Source organism: Bombina bombina, chromosome 4 (assembly GCF_027579735.1).
Source record: "Bombina bombina isolate aBomBom1 chromosome 4, aBomBom1.pri, whole genome shotgun sequence".
Lineage (NCBI taxonomy): Eukaryota > Metazoa > Chordata > Amphibia > Anura > Bombinatoridae > Bombina > Bombina bombina.
In genome coordinates, this window is record NC_069502.1 from 980660706 (window position 1) to 980685219 (window position 24514).

General features: G+C 36.2%; 1 protein-coding gene across 1 annotated transcript in view; it reads left to right on the forward strand.

Annotated features, from left to right (window-relative positions):
• Nucleotides 1–12486: 12486 nt before the first annotated feature.
• CCDC85A (coiled-coil domain containing 85A) overlaps nucleotides 12487–24514 on the forward strand; it is a 171472-nt gene continuing 159444 nt past the window's right edge. Inside the window, exon 1 of the mRNA XM_053712028.1 lies at nucleotides 12487–12894. Within this exon, the coding sequence (XP_053568003.1) occupies nucleotides 12688–12894 (207 nt within the window). The 5' untranslated portion in view covers nucleotides 12487–12687. The remainder of the gene's footprint in view (nucleotides 12895–24514) is intronic.

A 24514-nucleotide genomic window follows, 5' to 3' on the forward strand; every position in this document is an offset into this window, starting at 1 on the left:
CATTAGGTAAATTCAGGAGCAGTAGTCTACTAGGAGATAATTGCTGATTGGTGGCTGCCAATATATAAAAAAAAAACAATCCCATTTTATAAGCTCATAATCCTAATAAGATAAAACTCCCCAAAATACCCCTACTCCCATGAGTAAAAGAAAAAATCAAATGTACAAGAGGAGTAGCGCTAAAAGCAATTAAGATAATGCTTAACTATGAAGTAGTAAATGTTATGAAATGTAATGAATAAATCTAAGATGAAATTAATTAATTAAAGCAGATGATATTGATATAATAAAGTACACATATACTAACTATACTAACTATATAAAAGTGCTGGTAGTATAAAAGTGTAATGTATCCAAAGTAGATATAGGAATAGTCCTAATCCCTCAGGGTCAATGTAATCCTCCTAGTAGGGTTAAAACTCCAGTATAGTATGACAGACTCACGTTTAGGAGATCTAGTCCTTTCTGAAGATTGCTATATTTCAGAGCTCTGTGGTACTTTGGATATCTATTGCCCTTATAGCACTAAAACCTATACAGAATGTTAAGCAAATAGATATCCAGGTTCAAGGTCTGCTACTGTATAACAATTTGGAAATGGCTCCACAACGTTCACTCATGCTCTGCCGTCTACCTGTTCAAAAGATCCCGCTTCTGGCAGATAAGGCGCAAATTTCAAATGAGTATTAGATAGCTTTTACTTCCCAATGCATCATGTGACAACCATTAGCCAATCACAAAATGCATATACGTATATTATGTGAATTCTTGTGCATGCTCAGTAGGAGTTGGTGACTCAGAAAGTGTATATAGAAAAAGTCTGTGATTATTTAAATAATGGAAGTGAAATGGAAGGTTGTTTAGAATTGTATGCTGTATCAGAATCATGAAACTTTAATTTTGACTTCACTGTCCCTTTAAGCATAGCAGGGAATCTAACGGCTAGATTTAGAGTTTGGCGGTAGCCGTCAAAACCAGCGTTAGAGGCTCCTAACGCTGGTTTTGACGGCTACCGCTGGTATTTAGAGTCAGTCAGGAAAGGGTCTAACGCTCACTTTGCAGCCGTGACTTTTCCATACCGCAGATCCCCCTAAGCCATTTGCGTATCCTATCTTTTCAATGGGATCTTTCTAACACCGGTATTTAGAGTCGTGGCTGAAGTGAGCATTAGAATCTAACGACAAAAACTCCAGCCGCAGAAAAAAGTCAGTAGTTAAGAGCTTTCTGGGCTAACGCCGGTTTATAAAGCTCTTAACTAATGTGCTCTAAAGTACACTAACACCATAAACTACCTATGTACCCCTAAACCGAGGTCCCCCCCAAATCGCCGCTCTGTACACCGCCGCCACCTACGTTATCCCTATGTACCCCTAATCTGCTGCCTCTAACACCGCCGACCCCTATATTATATTTATTAACCCCTAATCTGCCGCCCCCGCTATCGCTGACCCCTGCATATTATTATTAACCCCTAATCTGCCGCTCCGTACACCGCCGCAACCTACGTTATCCCTATGTACCCCTAATCTGCTGCCCCTAATACCGCCGACCCCTATAATTATATATATTAACCCCTAATCTGCCACCCCCAACGTCGCCTCCACCTACCTACAATAATTAACCCCTAATCTGCCGACCGGATCTCACTGCTACTCTAATAAATTTATTAACCCCTAAACCTAAGTCTAACCCTAACACTAACAACCCCCCCTAAGTTAAATATAATTTAAATCTAACGAAATAAATACTCTTATTAAATAAACTTATTCCTATTAAAGCTAAATACTTACCTGTAAAATAAACCCTAATATAGCTACAATATAAATTATAATTATATTGTAGCTATTTTAGGAATAATATTTATTTTACAGGCAACTTTGTATATATTTTAACCAGTGTAAAATAGCTATTAAAATAGTTAATAACTATTTAATAACTACCTAGTTAAAATAATTACAAAATTACCTGTAAAATAAATCCTAACCTAAGTTACAATTAAACCTAACACTACACTATCAATAAATTAATTAAATAAAATACCTACAATTATCTACAAATAAACCTAACACTACACTATCAATAAATTAATTAAATAACATACCTACAATTATCTACAATTAAACCTAAACACTACACTATCAATAAACATAGAAACATAGAAACATAGAAACATAGATATTGACGGCAGATAAGAGCCATAGGCCCAGCAAGTCTGCCCGACCTTACCTAACAGTATAATACTTATCTAGTTCGTAGGATAGCCCTATGCTTGTCCCATGCATTTTTAAAGTCCCCCACAGTGTTTGTTGCTACTACCTCTTGAGGAAGTTTATTCCATAATCATTCACTCTTTCTGTAAAGAAATGCTTCCTCAAATTACTCCTGAATCTACTACCCTTTAGCTTGAGCTCATGACCCCTTGTTCTTGAATTTTCCATTTTATGTAAAATACCCACAGCCTCAGTTTTACTAAACCCTTTAATGTACTTGAAAGTTGCTATCATATCACCTCTTTCCCTTCTCTCCTCTAAGCTATACATATTTAGGTCATTGAGCCTATCCTGGTAAGTTTTATTTTTTAGACCATGTACCATTTGGTAGCCCTCCTTTGCACAGATTCAAGTTTGTTAATATCCTTCTGAAGATATGGTCTCCAGAACTGCACACAATACTCAAGATGAGGCCTAACTAATTGATCTATAAAGTGGCATAAGAACCTTACTATTTCTGCTGCAAATACCTCTTCCAATACATCCAAGCATTCTGCTAGCCTTACTCGCTGCATTACTACATTGTTTACTAAGTTTTAAATCATCTGAAATAATAATTCCCAAGTCCTGTTCCTCGTCTGTAACAGTCAGTAAAGTGTCATTGAGTCTGTAATTAACATTTGGATTTTTCTTCCCTAAATGCATTATTTTACACTTTGCTGTGTTAAACTTTAGAGCCAGTCGTTTGTCCAATCCTCCAATTGTTGTATATCACTTCTCATTTTGTCTACCCCCCCTGGAACATCCACTCTGTTGCAAATTTTTGTATCATCTGCAAAGAGACATACTTTCCCCTGTAGCCCTTTGCTGATATCGCAGATAAATATGTTAAACAAAACAGGCCCCAGAACTGACCCCTGAGGAACACCACTAGTAACAGCCCCCTCTGCTGAATGAACTCCATTTACTAAGACACTTTGTTTTCTGTCCTTAAGCCAGCATATCCACCCATTTCACAATTTTTGAATCTAGACCAAGGAGATATAGTTTGTGAATAAGATTATTGTGTGGGACGGAGTCAAATGCATTTGCTGAAATCTAGATATGCTACATCAACTGCTCCTCCTTGTCTAATACTTTTGTTACATAATCAAAGAAGTCAATTAGATTAGTCTGACATGATCTCCCTGAAGTAAAACCATGCTGATTTTGGTCCTCTAAATTGTTTGTCTTTATGTAAGTCATAATTCTTTCTTTTAAGAGGCTTTCCATTAATTTCCCTACTACTGAAGTTAAACTAACTGGCCTGTAGTTGCCAGATTCTTCTCTACTGCCCTTTTTATGAAGGGGTATTACATTTGCTATTCTCCAGTCATCTGGGACAGCTCCTGTTAATAGTGACTGATTAAACAGATCAGTTAATGGGACAGTTAGCACTGATCGAAGTTCTTTTAAAACCCTTGGATGAATATTATCAGGACCCACTGTCTTTGTAACATTTATTTTTGATAATGCTAACAAAACCTCATCCTCTGTAAAAAGATTACTGTTAAGCTTGTTTCTATTTTGCGTAGCATCCCTTAATGTAGACATTGTATCTTCACAATCTTTAGTGAAAACAGAACAGAAGTAATCATTGAGACAGTCTGCAATCTGCTTATCTCCTTCTATTATTCTACCATCAACTGATTTCAATTTTACTATTCCTACCTTATTTTTTCTTCTTTCACTGATATATCTAAAGAATGTTTTGTCCCCATGTTTTACTGACTGTGCTATCTTCTCTTCTGCATGAGCTTTAACCTTCCTAATTAACTGCTTAGTCTTTTTTTGTTGGAGTCTCCATATTTTCATATCATCATCTGCTTGTGTGTGTCTGTAATTTTTATAAGCTATCTTTTTTGTCTTTACAGCAATGTGCTACTTCTTTGGAAAACCAAATTGGTTTCCGCTTTCTTTTACTTTTACAGACATGTCTAATACAGTGTGCGGTTGCATCTAAAATGGCACCTTTCACAAATTTCCCACTGTTCTTGAACCCCTGTAATAAGAGTTTTCCCCTTTAAATAGTTTTTTAGGTATAATAAATTAATAAATTAATTAAATACAATACCTACAATTAAATACAATTAAATAAACTAACTAAAGTACAAAAAATAAAAAAGAACTAAGTTACAAAAATAAAAAAATATTTACAAACATTAGAAAAAAATTACAACAATTTTAAAATAATTAAACCTACTCTAAGCCCCCTAATCAAAATAACAAAGACCCCCAAAATAAAAAAAATGCCCTAAACCCTATTCTAAAATTAAAATAGAAAAGCTCTTTTACCTTACCAGCCCTTAAAAGGGCCATTTGCGGGGTATGCCCCAAAGAATCCAGCTCTTTTGCCTGAAAAAAAACATACAATACCCCCCCCCCATCATTACAACCCACCACCCACATACCCCTAATCTAACCCAAACCCCCCTATATAAAACCTAACACTAAGACCCTGAAGATCTTCCTACCTTATCTTCACCACACCGGGTATCAGTGATCCGTCCAGGCTCCGATGTCTTGATCCAAGCCCAAGCGGGCAGAAGAGGACATCCGGACCGGCAAACATCTGCATCCAAGCCGCATCTTCTATGTTCTTCCATCCGATGACGACCGGCTGATCTTCAAGACCTCCAGCGCGGATCCATCCTCTTCTTCTGACGACTAGTTGACGAATGAAGGTTCCTTTAAGGGACGTCATCCAAGATGGCGTCCCCTCAAATTCCGATTGGCTGATAGGATTCTATCAGCCAATCGGAATTAAGGTAGGAAAATTCTGATTGGCTGATGGAATCAGCCAATCAGATTCAAGTTCAATCCGATTGGCTGATCCAATCAGCCAATCAGATTGAGATTGCATTTCTATTGGCTGTTCCGATCAGCCAATAGAATGCAAGCTCAATCTGATTGGCTGATCGGATCAGCCAATCGGATTGAACTTGAATCTGATTGGCTGATTCCATCAGCCAATCAGAATTTTCCTACCTTAATTCTGATTGGCTGATAGAATCCTATCAGCCAATCGGAATTCGAGGGACGCCATCTTGGATGACGTCCCTTAAAGGAACCGTCATTCGTCGGGAAGTCGTCGGTGTGAAGATGGATGTTCCAAGTCAGCGGGATGAACTACATGGATCCGTAAGAAAGAAGATTGAAGATGCCGCTTGATAGAAGACTTCAGTTGGATCATAGACATCTTCTGCTCCCGCTTGGATGAAGACTTCAGCCGGATCATGGACATCTTCAGCCCCCCGCTTGGGCTTGGATCAAGACATCGGAGGCTCTTCTGGATCGATCGGTGAACCCGGCGTGGTGAAGACAAGGTAGGGAGATCTTCAGGGGCCTTAGTGTTAGGTTTATTTAAGGGGGGTTTGGGTTAGATTAGGGGTATGTGGGTGGTGGGTTGTAATGTTGGGGGGGTATTGTATGTTTTTTTTTTTACAGGCAAAAGAGCTGAATTCTTTGGGGCATACCCCGCAAAGGGCCCTTTTCAGGGCTGGCAAGGTAAAAGAACTTTTCTATTTTAATTTTAGAATAGGGTAGGGTATTTTTTATTTTGGGGGTCTTTGTTATTTTATTAGGGGGCTTAGAGTAGGTGTAATTAGTTTAAAATTGTTGTAATATTTTTCTAATGTTTGTAAATATTTTTTTATTATTTGTAACTTAGTTCTTTTTTATTTTTTGTACTTTAGTTAGTTTATTTCATTGTATTTATTTGTAGGTATTGTATTTAATTAATTTATTGATAGTGTAGTGTTAGGTTTAATTGTAGATAATTGTAGGTAGTTTTTTTAATTTATTTATTGATAGTGTAGTGTTAGGTTTAATTGTAACTTAGGTTAGGATTTTATTTTACAGGTAATTTTGTAATTATTTTAACTAGGTAGCTATAAATAGTTATTAACTATTTAATAGCTATTGTACCTGGTTAAAATAATTACAAAGTTGCCTGTAAAATAAATATTAATCCTAAAATAGCTACAATATAATTATAATTTATATTGTAGCTATATTAGGATTTATTTTACAGGTAAGTATTTAGCTTTAAATAGGAATAATTTATTTAATAAGAGTTAATTTATTTCGTTAGATTTAAATTATATTTAACTTAGGGGGGTGTTAGTGTTAGGGTTAGACTTAGCTTTAGGGGTTAATACATTTATTAGAGTAGCGGTGAGATCCGGTCGGCAGATTAGGGGTTAATAAGTGTAGGTAGGTGGAGGCGACGTTGTGGGGGGCAGATTAGGGTTAATAAATATAATATAGGGGTCAGCAGTGTTAGGGGCAGCAGATTAGGGATGCATAGGTATAATGTAGTTGCGGCGGTGTACGGAGCAGCAGAATTAGGGGTTAATAATAATATGCAGGGGTCAGCGATAGCGGGGGCAGCAGATTAGGGGTTAATAAGTGTAAGGGTTAGGGGTGTTTAGACTCGGGGTTCATGTTAGGGTGTTAGGTTGCAGACTTAGGAAGTGTTTTCCCATAGAAAACAATGGGGCTGCGTTAGGAGCTGAACGCTGCTTTTTTGCAGGTGTTAGGTTTTTTTCAGCTCAAACTGCCCCATTGTTTTCTATGTGGGAATCGTGCACGAGCACGTTTTTAAGCTGGCCGCGTCCGTAAGCAACGCTGGTATTGAGAGTTGCAGGTGGCTGGTAAATATGCTCTACGCTCCCTTTTTTGGAGCCTAACGCAGCCATTCTGTGAAATCTAAATACCAGCTGTATTTAAAAGGTGCGGGGGAAAAAAAGCATGCGTAGCTAACACACCTCCCTTTGGCCGCAGAACTCTAAATCTAGCCGTAAGAGTGCAGAAAAGGAAATAACGCATGGACAGCTGTTTTAGCCTTATTATTCCTCATCTGCACATGGTAGATTACTGAATGCTGCTTAGTGAATCTTGGCCTAGGGCAATTAAACCTGCATCCATTTAAATTATTAGTATAAATGATGATGGAAAAACTCATCCACTAAGAGCCCTCTGCACATACAGATTCCATTCAATAGCTAATATATAAAACAATATAACTTCTAAAAAGAGATAAGGCAATTATTCTCCTCAAAGGCAACACGTTTACTTAAAAGGACATGGGATCCAAAACTATTATTCAGATAAAGCATATAATTTTAAACAATTTTTCAATTGACTTCTATTATGTAATTTACATTGTTTCTTTGTATCTTTTGTTGAAAAGCATACCTAAGCTCAGAGCTAGGAGTTAGTCGCTGATAGGTGGCTGTACATATTTACCTCTTTTTATTGGCTTACCAATCTGTTTAGCTAGCTCCCAGTAGTGCATTGCTGCTCTTTAAATAAGGATATCAAGAGAATGAATTTCAATTGATTTTAGAAGTAAATTGTATAGTTGTTTAAAATGGTATGTTCTATCTGAATCATGAAAGAAAAAAATGGAGTTTCATTTCCATTTAAGGCCAGCTATATGTATTATATATGCATGTCTTCTATAAAAATAATAATAACCTTTGGTCTCTACTTGTAATTCTGTAATATTTATGCCACAAAGAGTATCATCTGGGCAACAGAACAAATCAAGTCCAATCTCAAGAGCATTAAAATGCATAAAAGTGACAGTTAACGTTCAAGATGGTAGAAACAAGATGGACAGGAATTACCTTTGACCGTGTCAATGTCATCTTATCAGCAAATTAGCTTGAAATTGTGCCAGAACTACATACAGAGTCCTGACAATATATATATATATTTTAATTTCTACTTCAGATATTGGCTGATATGGCCAGTTATCCCTTTATGAGCCATAAAGTCATACAAACATTCATCAACTTTAGAAAGCTCAGCTATTTACACTTTGTAATTCAAAAGCTTAGATTTTATTACAAAATGCCAATTTAACTTATTTATAAAAAAAACTTTGGCTGATCATACATCTGATCATTATACTTACAAAATATGTTGAAGATATATACAGTGTAATTAAATAAAAGCAAGTTAAATTAAACTTTGTAAAAATATTACTACGTGTGGTACTTTAACCTTGTATAAATATTCACTGCATGTTAAGGACATTGCGCTAAAAATTATTTTATCATCCATATGAAAAAAAACAGTATTTAAGGGACAGAAAACCCACATTTTTCTTTCATGATTCAGACAAAGAATACAATTTTAAAAATGTTTCCAATGTATTTCTATTATCAAATTTGCTTTGTTCCCATGTTATTCTTTGTTGAAGAGATATCTAGATAGGCAGCATGCCCATATCGGTAGCACTACATGGCAGGAAATAGTGCTGCCATCTTGTGCTCTTGCTAATGTATAACATTGTTGTAAAACTGCTACCATATAGTGCTGTAGACACGTGCACACTCCTGAGCTTAACTTCCTGCTTCCTGCAACAAATGATACCAAGAAAACAAAGACAATTTGATAACAGAAGTAAATTGGAAAGTTGTTTAAAACTATATGATCTATCTGAATCATGAAAGAAAATGTTTGGGTTTTATGACCCTTTAAATATAAAGTAAAAGCTTATTTAGTTTAAAGTAATAGAGGAGTATCAGTTGTTTACTTCCTGCTTATGCTTATTGTACCTATTAGCCAATGAACAGGAGCAGGAAGCACTTATGAGCCAATGAGCATTAGCAGACAGTGCCTATAAGACAATGATCATTAGAAGGATGTACACAAATCATACTGATGTATTAGTTTCAACAGAAATGTAAGCAGGAAAAGAAAAAACTATCACAGCGACCCACAAGACCTATTACACCACCAGAAGCACAACAGACAGCTGATGTACAAGGCAGGCTGTTTTTAAGGGGTTGAGACTTATAGAAGTAAATTGGAAAGATTTATAAAATATTATCCTCTATCTGATCATATAAGTTGTCCTATGCTTACATTCCTACTTTTTCAAATAAAGATAGCAAGAGAACAACGTAAAATTTATAATAAGAGTAAATTAAAAGGTTGCTTCAAATTGCATGTTCGATCTAAATCATGAAAGAAAAAATGTGGGTTTTGTGTCCCTTTAATTAATCATACATTGTAAATAGGAAAAAGTGAGATATTAGCTCAATCTATATATAACGTGTAATAGATTACATTTCTGTTATTTAACTTAGTCTTGAAGGACCACAAACAGCCTGAGACTTCATTATCTGGCAACATATAGCCTAATTAAAGTAAATTGACCTGATTAATTTATCTGCTTTCAAGAAGAGAAATTCTGGCCAGTAGGCCACTCAAGGTGCTTAGATTTGGACACTTCTGGGTCACATTATAAATGATATTTGTTCTGCGTTATAACTTTACTACATTGACAATTTAATTGATAATACATACACTCCAGAATACATTTAACGTATTAACCTTAACCTACAAAGCACTCAACAGTCTAACTTCCAACTATATTTCCTCTCTCATCGTGAAATATTCCCCATCCCGTCCTCTTCAAAAAAACCTCTGACTTTCTCCACGACTATCTCCACGCCTGTTATCTCTACGTCCCACTCCCGTCTCCAAGACCTCTCATGTGCTGCGCCTGTCCTCTGGAACTCTCTAACCGGCGCCATAAGACTGTCTCCTACCTTGTATAGCTTCAGACGCTCCTTGAAAACCCACCTATTCAGAGAGGCTTACCATCTCTACTCCATCTCTCCCTAACCAAACTAATACATGAACTGCTGACTCACTGCTGCAACTACAACCGATGTGACAAGCTACCCTAATCTTATGTCTCTGCACCCTAAACCTATAGACTGTGATCTCTCCGGAGCAGGGCCCTCTTCCTCCTGTACTAGATTTGTTTAGTTTTGTTATGTTTTGTATTTTATCACAAATCCTTGTCATTGTATATCCCTATCATTGTACCCAGTGCTACGGAATTTGGCGGAGCTATACAAATAAATGATAATAGTTCTGGAACTGCTCAATGTATTTGATTAATGGGACATAAAAATCCCTAAAACCAAATGAAAACTAATGATTCACATAGAGCATGACATTTTAAACGATTTTACAATTTATATCTATTTCTAATTTGCTTTGTTTTCTTAATATCCTCTGTTAAAAGCATACCTAGGTACAGTAGGCTCAGTAGCATCAATTTGGCTGTGCATTAATGTCACTTGTCACTGGCTCAACCAATGCTTTCAGTTAGCTGCAATAGGAGTGTACATTTTTTTCACTCACTAACTTTTACTCGCCACCATTAAGTTTCCAATCGCCAATGGCTAGTAAATAGTGGAAATTTTTAGCCCTGGGTTAAGTTACAGAAAACTTGTTTTGGACTTGTGTGCTGTATTTACAATTTAATTTTACTCACTAAAAGGTTATTTTTTATCTCATAGCTAATTAAAGGGGTATTAATCCCTTAAGCCTATTGGACGTACCTACTACATCCCAGGTACTTTGCTCAGCATACCCTGTTGATTTAGTAGCTACGTTCAACCTTCTGCTTCATACTATGATCCTGGCTGTCAGTTTTGACAGCTAAGACCACAGCAGAGGCAGAACGCATCTGTCTTCAAATGGTAAGATAGCGCTGATCATGTTCCCTTTTCCATAAAGGGAGATCGCTGATGCCACAATGACCCCTTTGTCCTGTTTGCATCGGCTTGCAGTGCTGCCGTGGGTGGTGTGGGAGGGAAGGCTGACGGCACATTGTTAGAGGGGGAGGGAGGTGAAGATGGGGGGATTTCTTAAGCAACAGAAAAATAAATGTTTTGTGTTGGACGGAGAGGGATGGTTTCCTTACTCTAAAGGTCAAGGGAGCAGGGTTCTGCATACAATCGGTTGGAGTGAGGGTAAGGAAGGATCGCTTTACTACAGATTTTTTTTTTAATATAAATTAAAAAAAAAAAAGGAACTGGGTACTGGCAAACAGGGTTCCCTATACTACAGAATTTTAAAATAAATAAATAAAAACCTCTCCCTAAACTGCATACTGGCAGATTTTCTGCCAGTACCTAAGATAGTGGTGACCATTGGGGGTGAGGTAGGGAAGAGAGCTGTTTGGAAGGGATCAGGTAGGGATCAGGAAGTGAAAGGGTAATCTCTACACTAAAGCTAAAAATAACCTTAAAATCTACCTCATTAACCCCTTAACTACAGGAAATTTCAGAAGTGTGGGGCGCATCTGCAATTAGCAAACTGCTAATAGCCAAAAACAATGGCAAAGCCATGCATGTCTGCTATTTCTGAACAGAGGGCATCACATAGAAGCTTTTATAATCATTTGTCTTATGACTGCAGTAGTTGTGTATAAATACAGTAATTTCAGTGAAAAACCAAAGTTTATGAAATACTTTTTTTTTTAATATGATTGCATTTGGCGGCGAAACTGCGTCATGAAATATAGCAAAATGGACCTAGATTAATACCTTGGGTTGTCTACTAAAAAATAAATGTGTTAACATTTTTCTCTGCATGTGCATGTGATGCATAGCTAGATATTTTCAGTGCACCAGCATTTTAAATACTGCAACTGTTCAGAGCTGCAGTGGGGCTTCTATCATGTCTGAAATAACACATTGAGTCATTACTAATTCATGAATATTATAAAATGCTTCTAATTAAAAGTGAAATACTGTGTGAATTCCATTTTTTGCTGGAATGTCCCTTTAAATTCTAGAGTACTTTTTATTTTAACAGGAATTGAAAAGCCCATAATTTTCACAATTGATTTTTCAGTAAACGTGGATAAAATAAACAATGAAAGTATATTGCAAAGATTTACTACCTATAATAAAACATTTATAGTCCAATCTCAAAGTATTTACTGTCTCTTTAATATTTACCTGACAGTAAAAATCAAATATTATGAAAATGACTCGGAAAGAAATAAAAGTTAGCCAGTAGATGGCACAAGCAAACTTACATCCGGGACTAGGCTGCCAATCTTTAGAATAGAAGGACAGGGAAAGGGTCAGCTCACTTGTGCAGCATAAGCAGCAGCAGAAGCAGCAGCCAGAGTGTCTCGTGTCTGCTGCAGGCAATGGAACTCTCTTCCAAGTCAAAAGCATTCCCATTGCAGCCCAGCGGAGAGCAGACACAGAGGCATCTGCATGCTCTCATTATTTTATCTGCAGTGAAGCTACAATCATGAGAAACGAGAAGAGCTTGCAGATGCTTTGAAGTAAAGAAATTGATTCTTGCAAGCTGCTTTTCAAACCACTATGGTATTTTGATTTAGGATTTTATTCTACTTGATGGATTGAGTTCTCCAACAGAGAAGAATTGATGCCAAAAAGCTTTAAATAGAATGGCCCCAAAAAAGAATCGTTCCTGGGGAGGATCATCCTATTTATAATGTATTTATCAAGAGGTGTTGAAGTCACTGAAGGATTTGCCTGTCTTTGTTGAAAGCATATTGTGTTTTTTTAGCACAGTAAGCCTGGGGTAAAGCACAGTGATAAGTACAATTATAGTTCTTACTAAGAAGAGAGAATAAGTAAATATGTCGAAGGGTTCTGGGGAAAGTTCTGCAGAAGACCTGGCTAAGGTTTCTGATGAGGAGCTAATGAAGTGGAGTAAAGAGGAACTGATTACCCGGCTCCGCAGGGCAGAGGCTGACAAGATGAGTGCAATGCTAGATCACAGCAACCTGATCCGGGAGGTGAATAGGAGACTGCAGCTTCATCTAGGGGAGATCAGAGGGCTCAAGGTGAGAAATGCAGAGCAGAGAAAAGAGATAACAAAACAACATTGTAAATTGACCTGCTCAATGTCATATGTCACAGTATAAACTGCATTACGTCATCATAACACCTTATAAGGCAAATGGGATTTAACTATAAACTTGGTAGATATAATTTAAACATATAATGTCTGTAATTTTAAATTTGATTAGATTTTTTAAAAAAAAACATTTAACTGTATTTTGAACACTAAATCAACAGCAGCTGTTAACATAAGTGAATCTGTATACAGTCCATTTAAGTGATTTCCTTAAATTTGATTATGAACGATGAAGATAATAAATATGTAGTGTGTCAATAATCTAAAAATATTGAATATCCAATTGTTTGCAAATCTATCATTTAAAATGTATATATCTTAAATTATGTTGTATACATTGAAGTTTCTAGTAATACATTACTTGAGTTTGGGCAGAATGTCACAAGCAATATTAAATTATATGATATGAACTATAGTATTTTGAGTTTTTGTATAAAATACATTATAAAGTATTACTGTGTATATATCTTGATTCGATCATATTAGTTTCATAACGGTAACATTAGCTGTATATGAGTCTGAGCTTTCTTGCTGTGATTGCAGTGATGTAATGACTCTGGTGGTTTCAAGATCTTAACTGTTTCATTGCTGTGTTGTCCTACAATGAGGTATAAAATAGGACATTTCTCAGCCATCTCAATTTATATTTTCTATGATTTTAATTAAAATAAATTGCTTTGGGTACCTGATATAAAATCCCATGTATTGTCAGTATTTTATTATACAGAATTTTTTTTTTATAACAATTCTTGGACACCTTCAAGAACCTGATAAAATGTTATAATAAAATTATAAATTTTGTGTTACTTTGTTAAGATGACAATTATGTTGTTTATCTGAAACATCTATCACAATATCAACAATATTTCTTTGCAATATAAAAATACAGATACTCTCAGACCTGAAATAGTTTATTGAACCATTAGAAGTATTATTTTTCATAAATGCAATATACAAATTGATTAAAAATATGTCTACACATTAAGCCACAATAGTTTTTCTATTTGACATTGTGCCCTATCATATTACTCTTTTCCAAGAATACTGTTCAGATTTTTGCTTCCAAATGATACTGTTTAAAATCAATCATGGTTTTCTTGTGAAACAGCAGATTGTAAATAAAGGGGAATTAAGCTCAAAATGGAATACCATATAAATTGCCTAATTATGTAAATAAAACATTGAAATATAGTTGTATTATTTGTTTTTCTTTCATTTGTTTATGAAATAGTTTTTTTTTTTTTTTTTTTGCTGCCCCTGGTGAGGCAGGCTTGTATCCGGAATAATATATAACTATGACCCAGCAACATGCTACATAGTGCTTGTTTGATCGATGCAGAAGCCCATTTATATTTGCCTATAATTGGCTGCATCTAAGGAGATAAGTTAAATAATACTCAAAGAGAATGCACAAATGCAAAACAATGTAAGTCTTGTTCAACAAAATGTAGATTTACATGCTGTTAATTGTTTTATTGCAGTGCATACCTACTGAGAATATATCTATTCATTTAAAAAAAAAATAGGCACTCTTTAAAGAGACAGTAAATAAATGCTTAATTATCCTGTAAGTTAACTATGAAATTTAAATTTAAGTTCTGAAAATTGCAAGAGCACATGGCAGACTTAGAAAGCCTAACCCTGCCATATATTTGTCCCTAGATGGTGTTAACAAAATAACAATTGCTAGTCTTGTCTACTCCATTAAAGGGACATTCCAGCCAAAATTGGAAACCAGATAGGAGCATTTCGGTATTGAATAGAAGCATTTTTGTCATATACATGTAATAGCAAAAATGCTTCTAATAAAAGCTATAGCTGTTTAAAAAGTGTATTTAAGTATGCAACATGCACCAGCATTTTAAACACAGCACTTGCTCAGAGAGCCTAAGGTACTTTTACCATCTGGTAATGACTCAATTTGTTAATTGTTGACATGATACAAGCCCCACTGATGATCCGAGCAGCTGCAGTATTTAATTAACATGTGGGTGCAGTGACAATATCTAGTTATGCTTCACATGCACCTGCAGAGAAAAATTCTAACACTAAAAGAGTGATAACTTTTACTAGAAGCATTTTTGCCAATACATCTATATTGCAAATATGTTTCTATTCACAGATGTAATTAATCTATGTGCAATTAAATTTTGACTGGAATGTCCCTTTAATGTCTGGATTGGCTCCTCCAATAAGGCAAGCAGTGGGCGGAGTTTGTCCATTGAAAATATTTGCAGAGAGCAAAATTTTAATCTGTTGTAAAACATTATCACTCTGTGTTGCAAGAGAACAGAAAACTTGTTTTTACAAGGTGTTTAATTTCCATTTAAAGGGACAGTCTAGTCAAAATTAAACTTTCATGATTCAGATAGGGCATCCAATTTATTTTTTATCATCAAATTTGTTTTGTTTTCTTGATATTCTTTGTTGAAAGCTAAACCTAGGTAGGCTCATATGTTAATTTCTAAGCCCTTGAAAGCCACCTCTTATTTCAGTGCATTTTGACCGGTTTTCACAGCTAGATGGTGCTAGTTCGTGTGTGACGTATATATAGCATTGTGCTCACTCCCGTATAGTTATTTATGAGTCAGCACTGACTGGCAAAAATGCAAGTCTGTCAAAAATACTTAGATAAAGGGGCAGTCTGCAGAGGCTTAGATACAAGGTAATTACAGAGGTAAAAAGTATATTAACCCCTTAATGACCACATTGTACCCTGTATGTTGCTGGCCGTTAAGGGTTATTTCAGGTCAGATTAGCACAGGTCTTGCTGCAAGCTGCAGGACATAGCTATTATGACTTACCTCCCTCCTGCAGGCATCATGGGGACCGCAATATCAAAAAAGCAATCCACATTGAAAGACCAGCTATGTACAGAGTACGTCGCTGGTCACAAAGGGGTTAAAATAACCGTGTTGGTTATGCAAAACTGGGGTTAAAGGGATTATCTATATTTTTAAACAATAACAATTCTGGCATGGACTGTTCCTTTATGACAAATATATGGACAAGCTGTCATCATACACAAGCGAGGTGTGAACAGATACTTTATCTAAATGGAACAAGCACAACCCTGTGTCTTTTATTTAGTTAAGAAGGGAATTTAACCCAAATATGCATCATTGTGCTTCTATAATATATATATATTTATATTTTAAGTCATGAGACTGAAAATCATCTGGGCTGAGTGAGTATTGTTCACTAGTGACAAACATGCATTTATATGTCACTTAATTCATCTTTAATGGGTTTGTCCTCTCTAGCTTCATCAATTCCTTTTCTATTCCGTGTAACAAATTCATTAAATAATGGAGAGATAAGTGAGCATTAATGAACCACACAGAAAACGTAACTTGAAAATAATATATCCGTATATGTTGTACGTGCTCCTAATGTTCATTGACTGATAAGTACTTCTGGCTAATAATAATTTGTCTATCTATGTGCATTTGTACCTAACCGCTGATCTTAGCAAAAAGTGCCAGAGTGATACTGCTATATTAGTTTCAAGTTAAATTTAAATAACCTTCATCTTACATTTTATTTCAGAAAAAAAATCACTGTATTGAAATGCTGGTCTTTCATATGAATAATATAAAAAGCTGGTTACAGTGTCTCTTTAATTGTCACCAATCACACACAAGTCAGTGTCGAACCAAGTAAGATTTTTTATAGCAAGACCTATAATCGAGTGGTCTGACAAGCAGTGTGCACCATAAAGTAGCATGAATATTCTGTTCTGCCTGTTGGTGCCCTCAGTGCCAATCTGAAAGTACATCTGCAGTCTTTTGTTTATCTTCTGGACCCACCCCCGCTTACAGGCTCAGCGGCCAGGGCTGTGATGCTCAGAGAATTGGACTCTGCTTATGAAAAATAAGATGAAGAGGTAGAAGTCTGAGACATTAATAGGTTGACCCAGGACACAAGATGAACAATCTGATTCCAGGGCAGCCCCAGTCATCCCAGGACAGGTGCCAACCTTATATACAATCCGGGATCATCTGGAGCTTACCAGGGAGTGCACTTTTGAAAAACACCAAATACAGAATTTCAGCTGCAAATGCAGTTTTCTACAGGTTAGCATCTGCTTTTTAAGCAACTAAACTGCCAGTGGTTAAAGGAACATGGAATCATTTTTTTTTTTATTTCATGATTTAGATATATAGAGCATATGATTTTAAACCACTTCCCAAATTTGCTTCATTCTCATGTTATCCTTTATTGAAGAATCAGTGATGCACTAATTAAAGCTAACTGAAAGCATTGGTTGAGCCAGTGACAAGAGACATTAATGCACAGCCAAATTGCTGCTACTGAGCCTACTGTACCTAGGTATGCTTTCAGCAGAGGTTATTAAGAAAACAAAGCAAATTAGAAATAGATATAAATTGTAAAATCGTTTAAAATGCCATGCTCTATGTGAATCATGAGTTTTCATTTGGTTTTAGGGATTTTTATGTCCCATTAATCAAATACATTGAGCAGTTCCAGAACTACTATTATCATTTATTTGTATAGCTCCGCCAAATTCCGTAGCGCTGGGTACAATGATAGGGGTATAAAATGACAAGGATTTGTGATAAAATACAAAACATAACAAAACTAAACAAATCTAGTACAGGAGGAAGAGGGCCCTGCTCCGGAGAGATCACAGTCTACAGGTTTAGGGTGCAGAGACATAAGACTAGGGTAGCTAGTCACATCGGTTGTAGTTGCAGCAGTGAGTCAGGCAGTTATGTATTAGTTTGGTTAGGGAGAGATGGAGGAGAGATAGTAAGCCTCTCTGAATAGGTGGGTTTTCAAGGAGCGTCTGAAGCTATACAAGGTAGGAGACAGTCTTATGGCGCGGGGTAGAGAGTTCCAGAGGACAGGCGCAGCACATGAGAGGTCTTGGAGATGGGAGTGGGACGTAGAGATAACAGGAGTAGAGAGACGCAAGTCAGAGGTTTTTTGAAGAGGACGGGATGGGGAATATTTCACGATGAGAGAGGAAATATAGTTGGGAGTTAGACTGTTGAGTGCTTTGTAGTTAAGGTTAATACTTTAAATGTATTCTGGAGTGTATGTATTATCAATTAAATTGTCAATGTAGTAAAGTTATAACGCAGAACAAATATCATTTATAATGTGACCCAGAAGTGTCCAAATCTAAGCACCTTGAGTGGCCTACTGGCCAGAATTTCTCTTCTTGAAAGCAGATAAATTAATCAGGTCAATTTACTTTAATTAGGCTACATGTTGCCAGATAATGAAGTCTCAGGCTGTTTGTGGTCCTTCAAGACTAAATTAAATAACAGAAATGTAATCTATTACACGTTATATATGGATTGAGCTAATATCTCACTTTTTCCTATTTACAATGTATGATTAATTAAAGGGACACAAAACCCACATTTTTTCTTTCATGATTTAGATAGCGCATGCAATTTTAAGCAACTTTTTAATTTACTCTTATTATAAATTTTACCTTGTTTTCTTGCTATCTTTATTTGAAAAAGAAGGAATGTAAGCATAGGAGCCGGACAATTTTTGTTTCAGAACCTGGGTAGTGCTTGCTGATTGGTGGCTACATTCAGTTTTCTTAAAATTGCTTTATCTGAATCATGAAAGAGAAAAAAAATGGGTTTTGTATCCCTTTACTGGACAAATACTGGACTGTTTCTTATTAAAGGGACACTAAAGCCAAAATTCAATTTTTATGATCAGATAGATTATGCAATTTTATAAATCTTTCCAATTTACTTCTATTATCAAATTCTACTCAGTCATTTTCTGTGCATATGTCAGAGGCATCAGCTCCTATTCATCATTTACAAGAGTTAACAGTATATATGTACCTGTATAATAGTCTGTGATGGCTGTCACATGATACAGGGGACAGAGAAATTGGAGGAAACATTGAATTTGTCAAAAAAATAAATCTACCACTAATTTGAAAGAGCAAGTGTTATTGCATCATCTTTTGCTATGTAATTTCAGATTATGCAGTTCTACTGTATAGTGGTCCTTTTGAGCCCCTTTTAATTTTACATAGGGTGACCATATTGCCGCTTCAAAAAAGGACACATATTAAAAATACATATGTCAGGACTCTTTTCAGGGCTGTTTAAAGAAATGTTTTGTATGAGAACCCTGACATATGTTTTTTCATGTGTCCCTTTTTAAAGCGGCAATATGGTCACCCTAATTATACAGTACAATTGTAAAGTGCAAATTGATCAAATATAATTCCACTGAACATATTCTGCTTTGGCTGCAACTTGCTATCTAAAAAAATACAAGTAATATTGTTACAAAACGTTTTGTTTTTTTGTCTGCTATGGTGTTGGGTAATATAAATATAAGAAAAATGTACTAAGGTGTTTTAATTTGAAAGTTCAATTGTGGAATTATCATCAACAAACATATTCAGAATATATACAACGTATATGGAAGCACCTCATGTAGATATTACTTTCGTAGCTTTATTAAAGGGAGCTTCAGTGTATGTGATCTACAGTTTAATGGGATATCATATTGAGATGCTATCAGGAGCGTTGTTGATATCCAGTGCACTATCATAAATAAAGGTCAGAGAGAGAAAAGTTCAGAAATTCCTGGTTTTGAGCACTTAAAAGGACACAAACCCACATTTTTTCTTTCATGATTCAGACATAGAATACAAATTTAAAACAAATTTCCAATTAATTCTTTTATCTAATTTCCTTCATTCTCTTGGCATCCTATGTTGAAGAAGCAGCAGCAATGCACCATCTGAATGCAGTGGGTGAACCAATAACGTGAGGCATATATGTAAAGACACCAATCAGCAGCAGGGCCAGATTGGGAAATCAGACCGGCCCTGGAAATATTTGAAGACTGTCCCCAGCTCCGCCGGCTCAGCCTCCACCCCCTTACTAGCCTAGCCTCCACCCGCTAACATTGCTTGCCAATGTAGTTGTTTTAAGGGGTCACTCATCAGGCCCCAATATATTCGCCAGGAGTCTAGTGGCCTTGAATAAATATGTGACGCATGCGCACAAGGCTCGCTTGGTGACTTCCCTGCCCAAAGCATGTGCCCCTGCAGAGCCCACTGGGAAAACTCATGGTATCCCGGCAGCCAATTTGGCACTGATAAGCAGCACCTGATTCTACATAAGTATCTTTTTCAAGAATATCATGAGAACAAAGAAAATTAGATAATTGGAGTAAAATGGAAAGTTATTTAAAATCACATACACTACATCTAAATCATCAAAGAAAATATTTTTCCCTTTAAGCGAGCAAGCAGGCCAATTATATTCTTGTGTTCATTTGTTTCCAATTATCAATTTCACCTGCTGGGATGTGTTAAATGGTTTGTAAATAGCTCTTTTTATGTTGCTATGTACATTGTATGTAACAGCAAGTCTGCACTGAATTGCAAAATATCTAAATGTAAAATCAATGTTGTAAAACATTTAAAACTATCACATTCTTAGCATACTGTGCAGGGTTTTGCAAATCAAGTAGCCCATAAATATATCACTTGAAAACTTCCTTTGCTTGTAACCAATTAGAGATTTATGTAAATGGATTTGAGCAATCACTGTGTAGTATATAGCTGGGTCAGGTGCACTTAAACGGACATAAAACCCAAACTTTTTATTTTATGATTCAGATAGAGCATACAATTTTAACCAGTCTATTATCAAATTGTCTTTATTTTCTTGATATCCTTTGTTGAAAAGCAGGAAAGTTCAGGAGTGTGCACGTGTCTGCAGTATTATATGGCATCAGTTTTGCAACAATGTTATACATTAGCAAGAGCACTAGATAGCAGCGCTATTTCCTGTCATGTAGTGTTACAGACGTGTGTACGCTACCTAGCTAGATATCTTTTCAACAAAGAATAACAAGAGTACAAAGAAAATTTCATAATATAAGTAAATTGGAAACTTTTTTAAAATTGTATTCTCTATCTGAATCATGAAAGAAAAAATTTGAGCTTCGTGTCCCTTTAAGTACACTATTTGAGAGGAAGTTCGACAAGTCAATTTAAAGGGCATTTTTTAGTCAAAAGCTAGCAAAAAAATTATTAATACGTATCAAAATGTTTTTAATTTTTTATTAAAGAGACCTTAATCTCAAACTGATATCCCTAGAAAATGTTTTATTATATATGGTAAGAAAATAATGCACTTTCATTATTTTATGGTATAAAACTGCTTATTATTTGGTTTTCTTTCCTGCAAATTAATTATGAAATTGTGAAAGAGGTTGGATTGTATTTTAGACTATTTACAGCTTTTGTTTTGCAGCAAGCTACATAATGATTGCTTGGTCACTGCAGGAGATCATTTATAGCTGTCTTACATCTGTAAGTGACAGTTTAACTGCTTTTAAAACATTTATTTTTGGCAGATCTTTCACAACACTTACTTGGTTATTCTGTCTCTCTACATATATCTATTTATGTACTTTACATATCAAAATAGTTGTATGCCACTTGCTATTACAACATTTTAGGAAGTTACATTTTGAGATTAATGCGCTTTAAAATTCACATGCAATGTAAAATCCCTTATACAAAAAAGTTAATATGTATTGTATAGTAGGGTGGGTTGAGATCTTGCTAGGGACATAAAACTCCCTACAAAAACAGATCTTAACATTTGATAGTGTAAGTGCTAAAACCCAACAGCACTTGCCAGTCAAAATGTTGCCTTTGCAACGTTTAAAAACATTAAAGGCATAAAAAAAAAAATTCTATCATGATTTGGATAGACCATGCAATTTTAAGCAGTTTTCTAATTTACACCTATTATCCATTTTTTTCCGTTTTCTAGGTATCTTTATTTGAAAAGCATGAATGAAAGTTTAGTAGCTGGCCCATTTTAGGTTCAGAACCTGGGTAGCGCTTGCTGATTGGTGGCTAACTGTAGCCATCAATCAGCAAGTGCTATCCAGGGTGCTGAACCAAAAATGGGCTGGCTCCTAAGTTTTTAATTGCTGCTTTTTTAAATAACTTTACCTAGAGAACGAAAAAAATTAATAATAGGAGTAAATTAGAAAGTTACTTAAAATTGAATGCTCTATCCGAACCATAAAATAAAAAAATTGGGTTTAGTGCACCTCTAAAACGTTTAAAAAAATGTGTGATTTTTTTTGAGTCCCTGTCAAATCAGCTCCAGATTGGCTGCATGTCCTGTTTGTCACCTTCTAAAAAAAACAGCAGAATAAATCACACTCCAAGCTTTGTTTATATAGACATAAAAAATGAAGCATTTGTGTGTATACAGAGTGATAATAATGCTTTCTCTCCCTGTAATCTCTGGCCACTCGAATGGGTTGTGTTTTCAAAGAGGGAGAAAAGCTATTTCATATACAAAAATAAACCTAAAACTGTACTTTCCCATGCATTTTATAATTTGCAACTGATATAGCAAGCCATTGGAAACAACGTTCTGGGGCGCGATCCGATATCGATCGCAGTTTGCGGCGCAAGTGAGGGAACCGGCGTCGCCCGCAGTTTCAGCTCGCAACTCGAGCCATCCCATATAGTCGCCGTCAGATGCTAACGTGCCGTAAGTCTCACAAACCAGCGATGTCCACAAATCTGCGTAAGTACAAATTTCTGGCGTCGCCAGTGACTTGCGCACGTTAGAACTGCCGGCGCCTATAAAACCTGACTAAAGTCTAAAACACCCGCACTGTCTAACACGCCTCCCTAACATAGCCCGCACTGTCTAACACGCCTCCCTAACATAGCCCGCACTGTCTAACCCTCTATCCGCTATCCCCCCTCACTAGCCTAACAATAAAAAAGCTATTAACCCCTAAACCGCCGCTCCGTTACCCCGCCGCAACCTAATAAAGTTATTAACCCCTAAACCGCCGCTCCCGTACCCCACCGCCAGCTATATAATATTATAACCCCCTAAATGAGCCCTTACACCGCCGCCATCTCTATTAAAATGATTAACCCCTAATTTAATCTACCTACCCGCCGCCAGCTATATTATCTATATTAACCCTAAGTATATTATAGTTAATATAGGTATTACATTATATATATTAACTATATTAACCCTAATTATATTAGGGTTAATATAGTTAATATAGTTACTATAGTATTTATATTAACTATATTAACTCTATCTAACCCTAACTAAATTTATATTAAATTAATCTAATTCATTTATAAACTAAAATATTCCTATTTAAATCTAAATACTTACCTATAAAATAAACCCTAAGATAGCTACAATATAATTAATAATTACATTGTAGCTATGTTAGGGTTAATATTTATTTTACAGGTAAATTGTTAATTATTTTAACTAGGTATAATAGATATTAAATAGTTATTAACTATTTAATATCTACCTAGTTAAAATAATTACCCAATTACCTGTAAAATAAATCCTAACCTAAGTTACAAATACACCTACACTATCAATAAATTAATAAACTACAAACATCTATCTAAAAATACAATTAAATTAACTAAACTAAATTACAAAAAAAAACAAACACTAAATTACAAAAAATAAAAAAAGATTACAATATTTTAAGCTAATTACACCTATTCTAAGCCCCCTAATAAAATAATAAACCCCCAAAATAAAAAAAATTCCCTGCCCTATTCTAAATTAAACAAATTTCAAAGCTCTTTACCTTACCAGCCCTTAAAAGGGCCTTTTGTGGGGCATGCCCCAAAGAATTCAGCTCTTTTGCATACAAAAATACAATACCCCCCCCCATTACAACCCACCACCCACATACCCCTATTCTAAACCACCCAAACCCCCCTTAAAAAAGCCTAACACTACCCCCCTGAAGATCTCCCTACCTTGTCTTCACCACACCGGGCCGAACTCCTGATCCGATCCGGGCGATGTCTTCCTCCAAGCGGCAAAGAAGAATTCTTCCTCCGGCGATGTCTTCCTCCAAGCGGCAAAGAAGAATTCTTCCTCCGGCGACGTCTTCCTCCAAGCGGCAGCAAAGTCTTCATTCTTCCGGCGGCATCTTCAATCTTCTTTCTTCGCTCCGCCGCCGCGGAGCATCCATCCCGGCCGACTGCTGAACTTGGAATGAGGTACCTTTAAATGACGTCATCCAAGATGGCGTCCGCGAATTCCGATTGGCTGATAGGATTCTATCAGCCAATCGGAATTAAGTTAAAAAAATCGGACAGCAATAGAATGCAGCCAATCTGATTGAACTTGAATCTGATTGGCTGATTCAATCAGCCAATCAGATTTTTTTAACTTAATTCCGATTGGCTGATAGAATCCTATCAGCCAATCGGAATTCGGCGGACGCCATCTTGGATGACGTCATTTAAAGGTACCTCATTCCAAGTTCAGTCGGCCGGGATGGATGCTCCGCGGCGGCGGAGCGAAGAAAGAAGATTGAAGATGCCGCCGGAAGAATGAAGACTTTGCTGCCGCTTGGAGGAAGACGTCGCCGGAGGAAGAATTCTTCTTTGCCGCTTGGAGGAAGACATCGCCGGAGGAAGAATTCTTCTTTGCCGCTTGGAGGAAGACATCGCCCGGATCGGATCAGGAGTTCGGCCCGGTGTG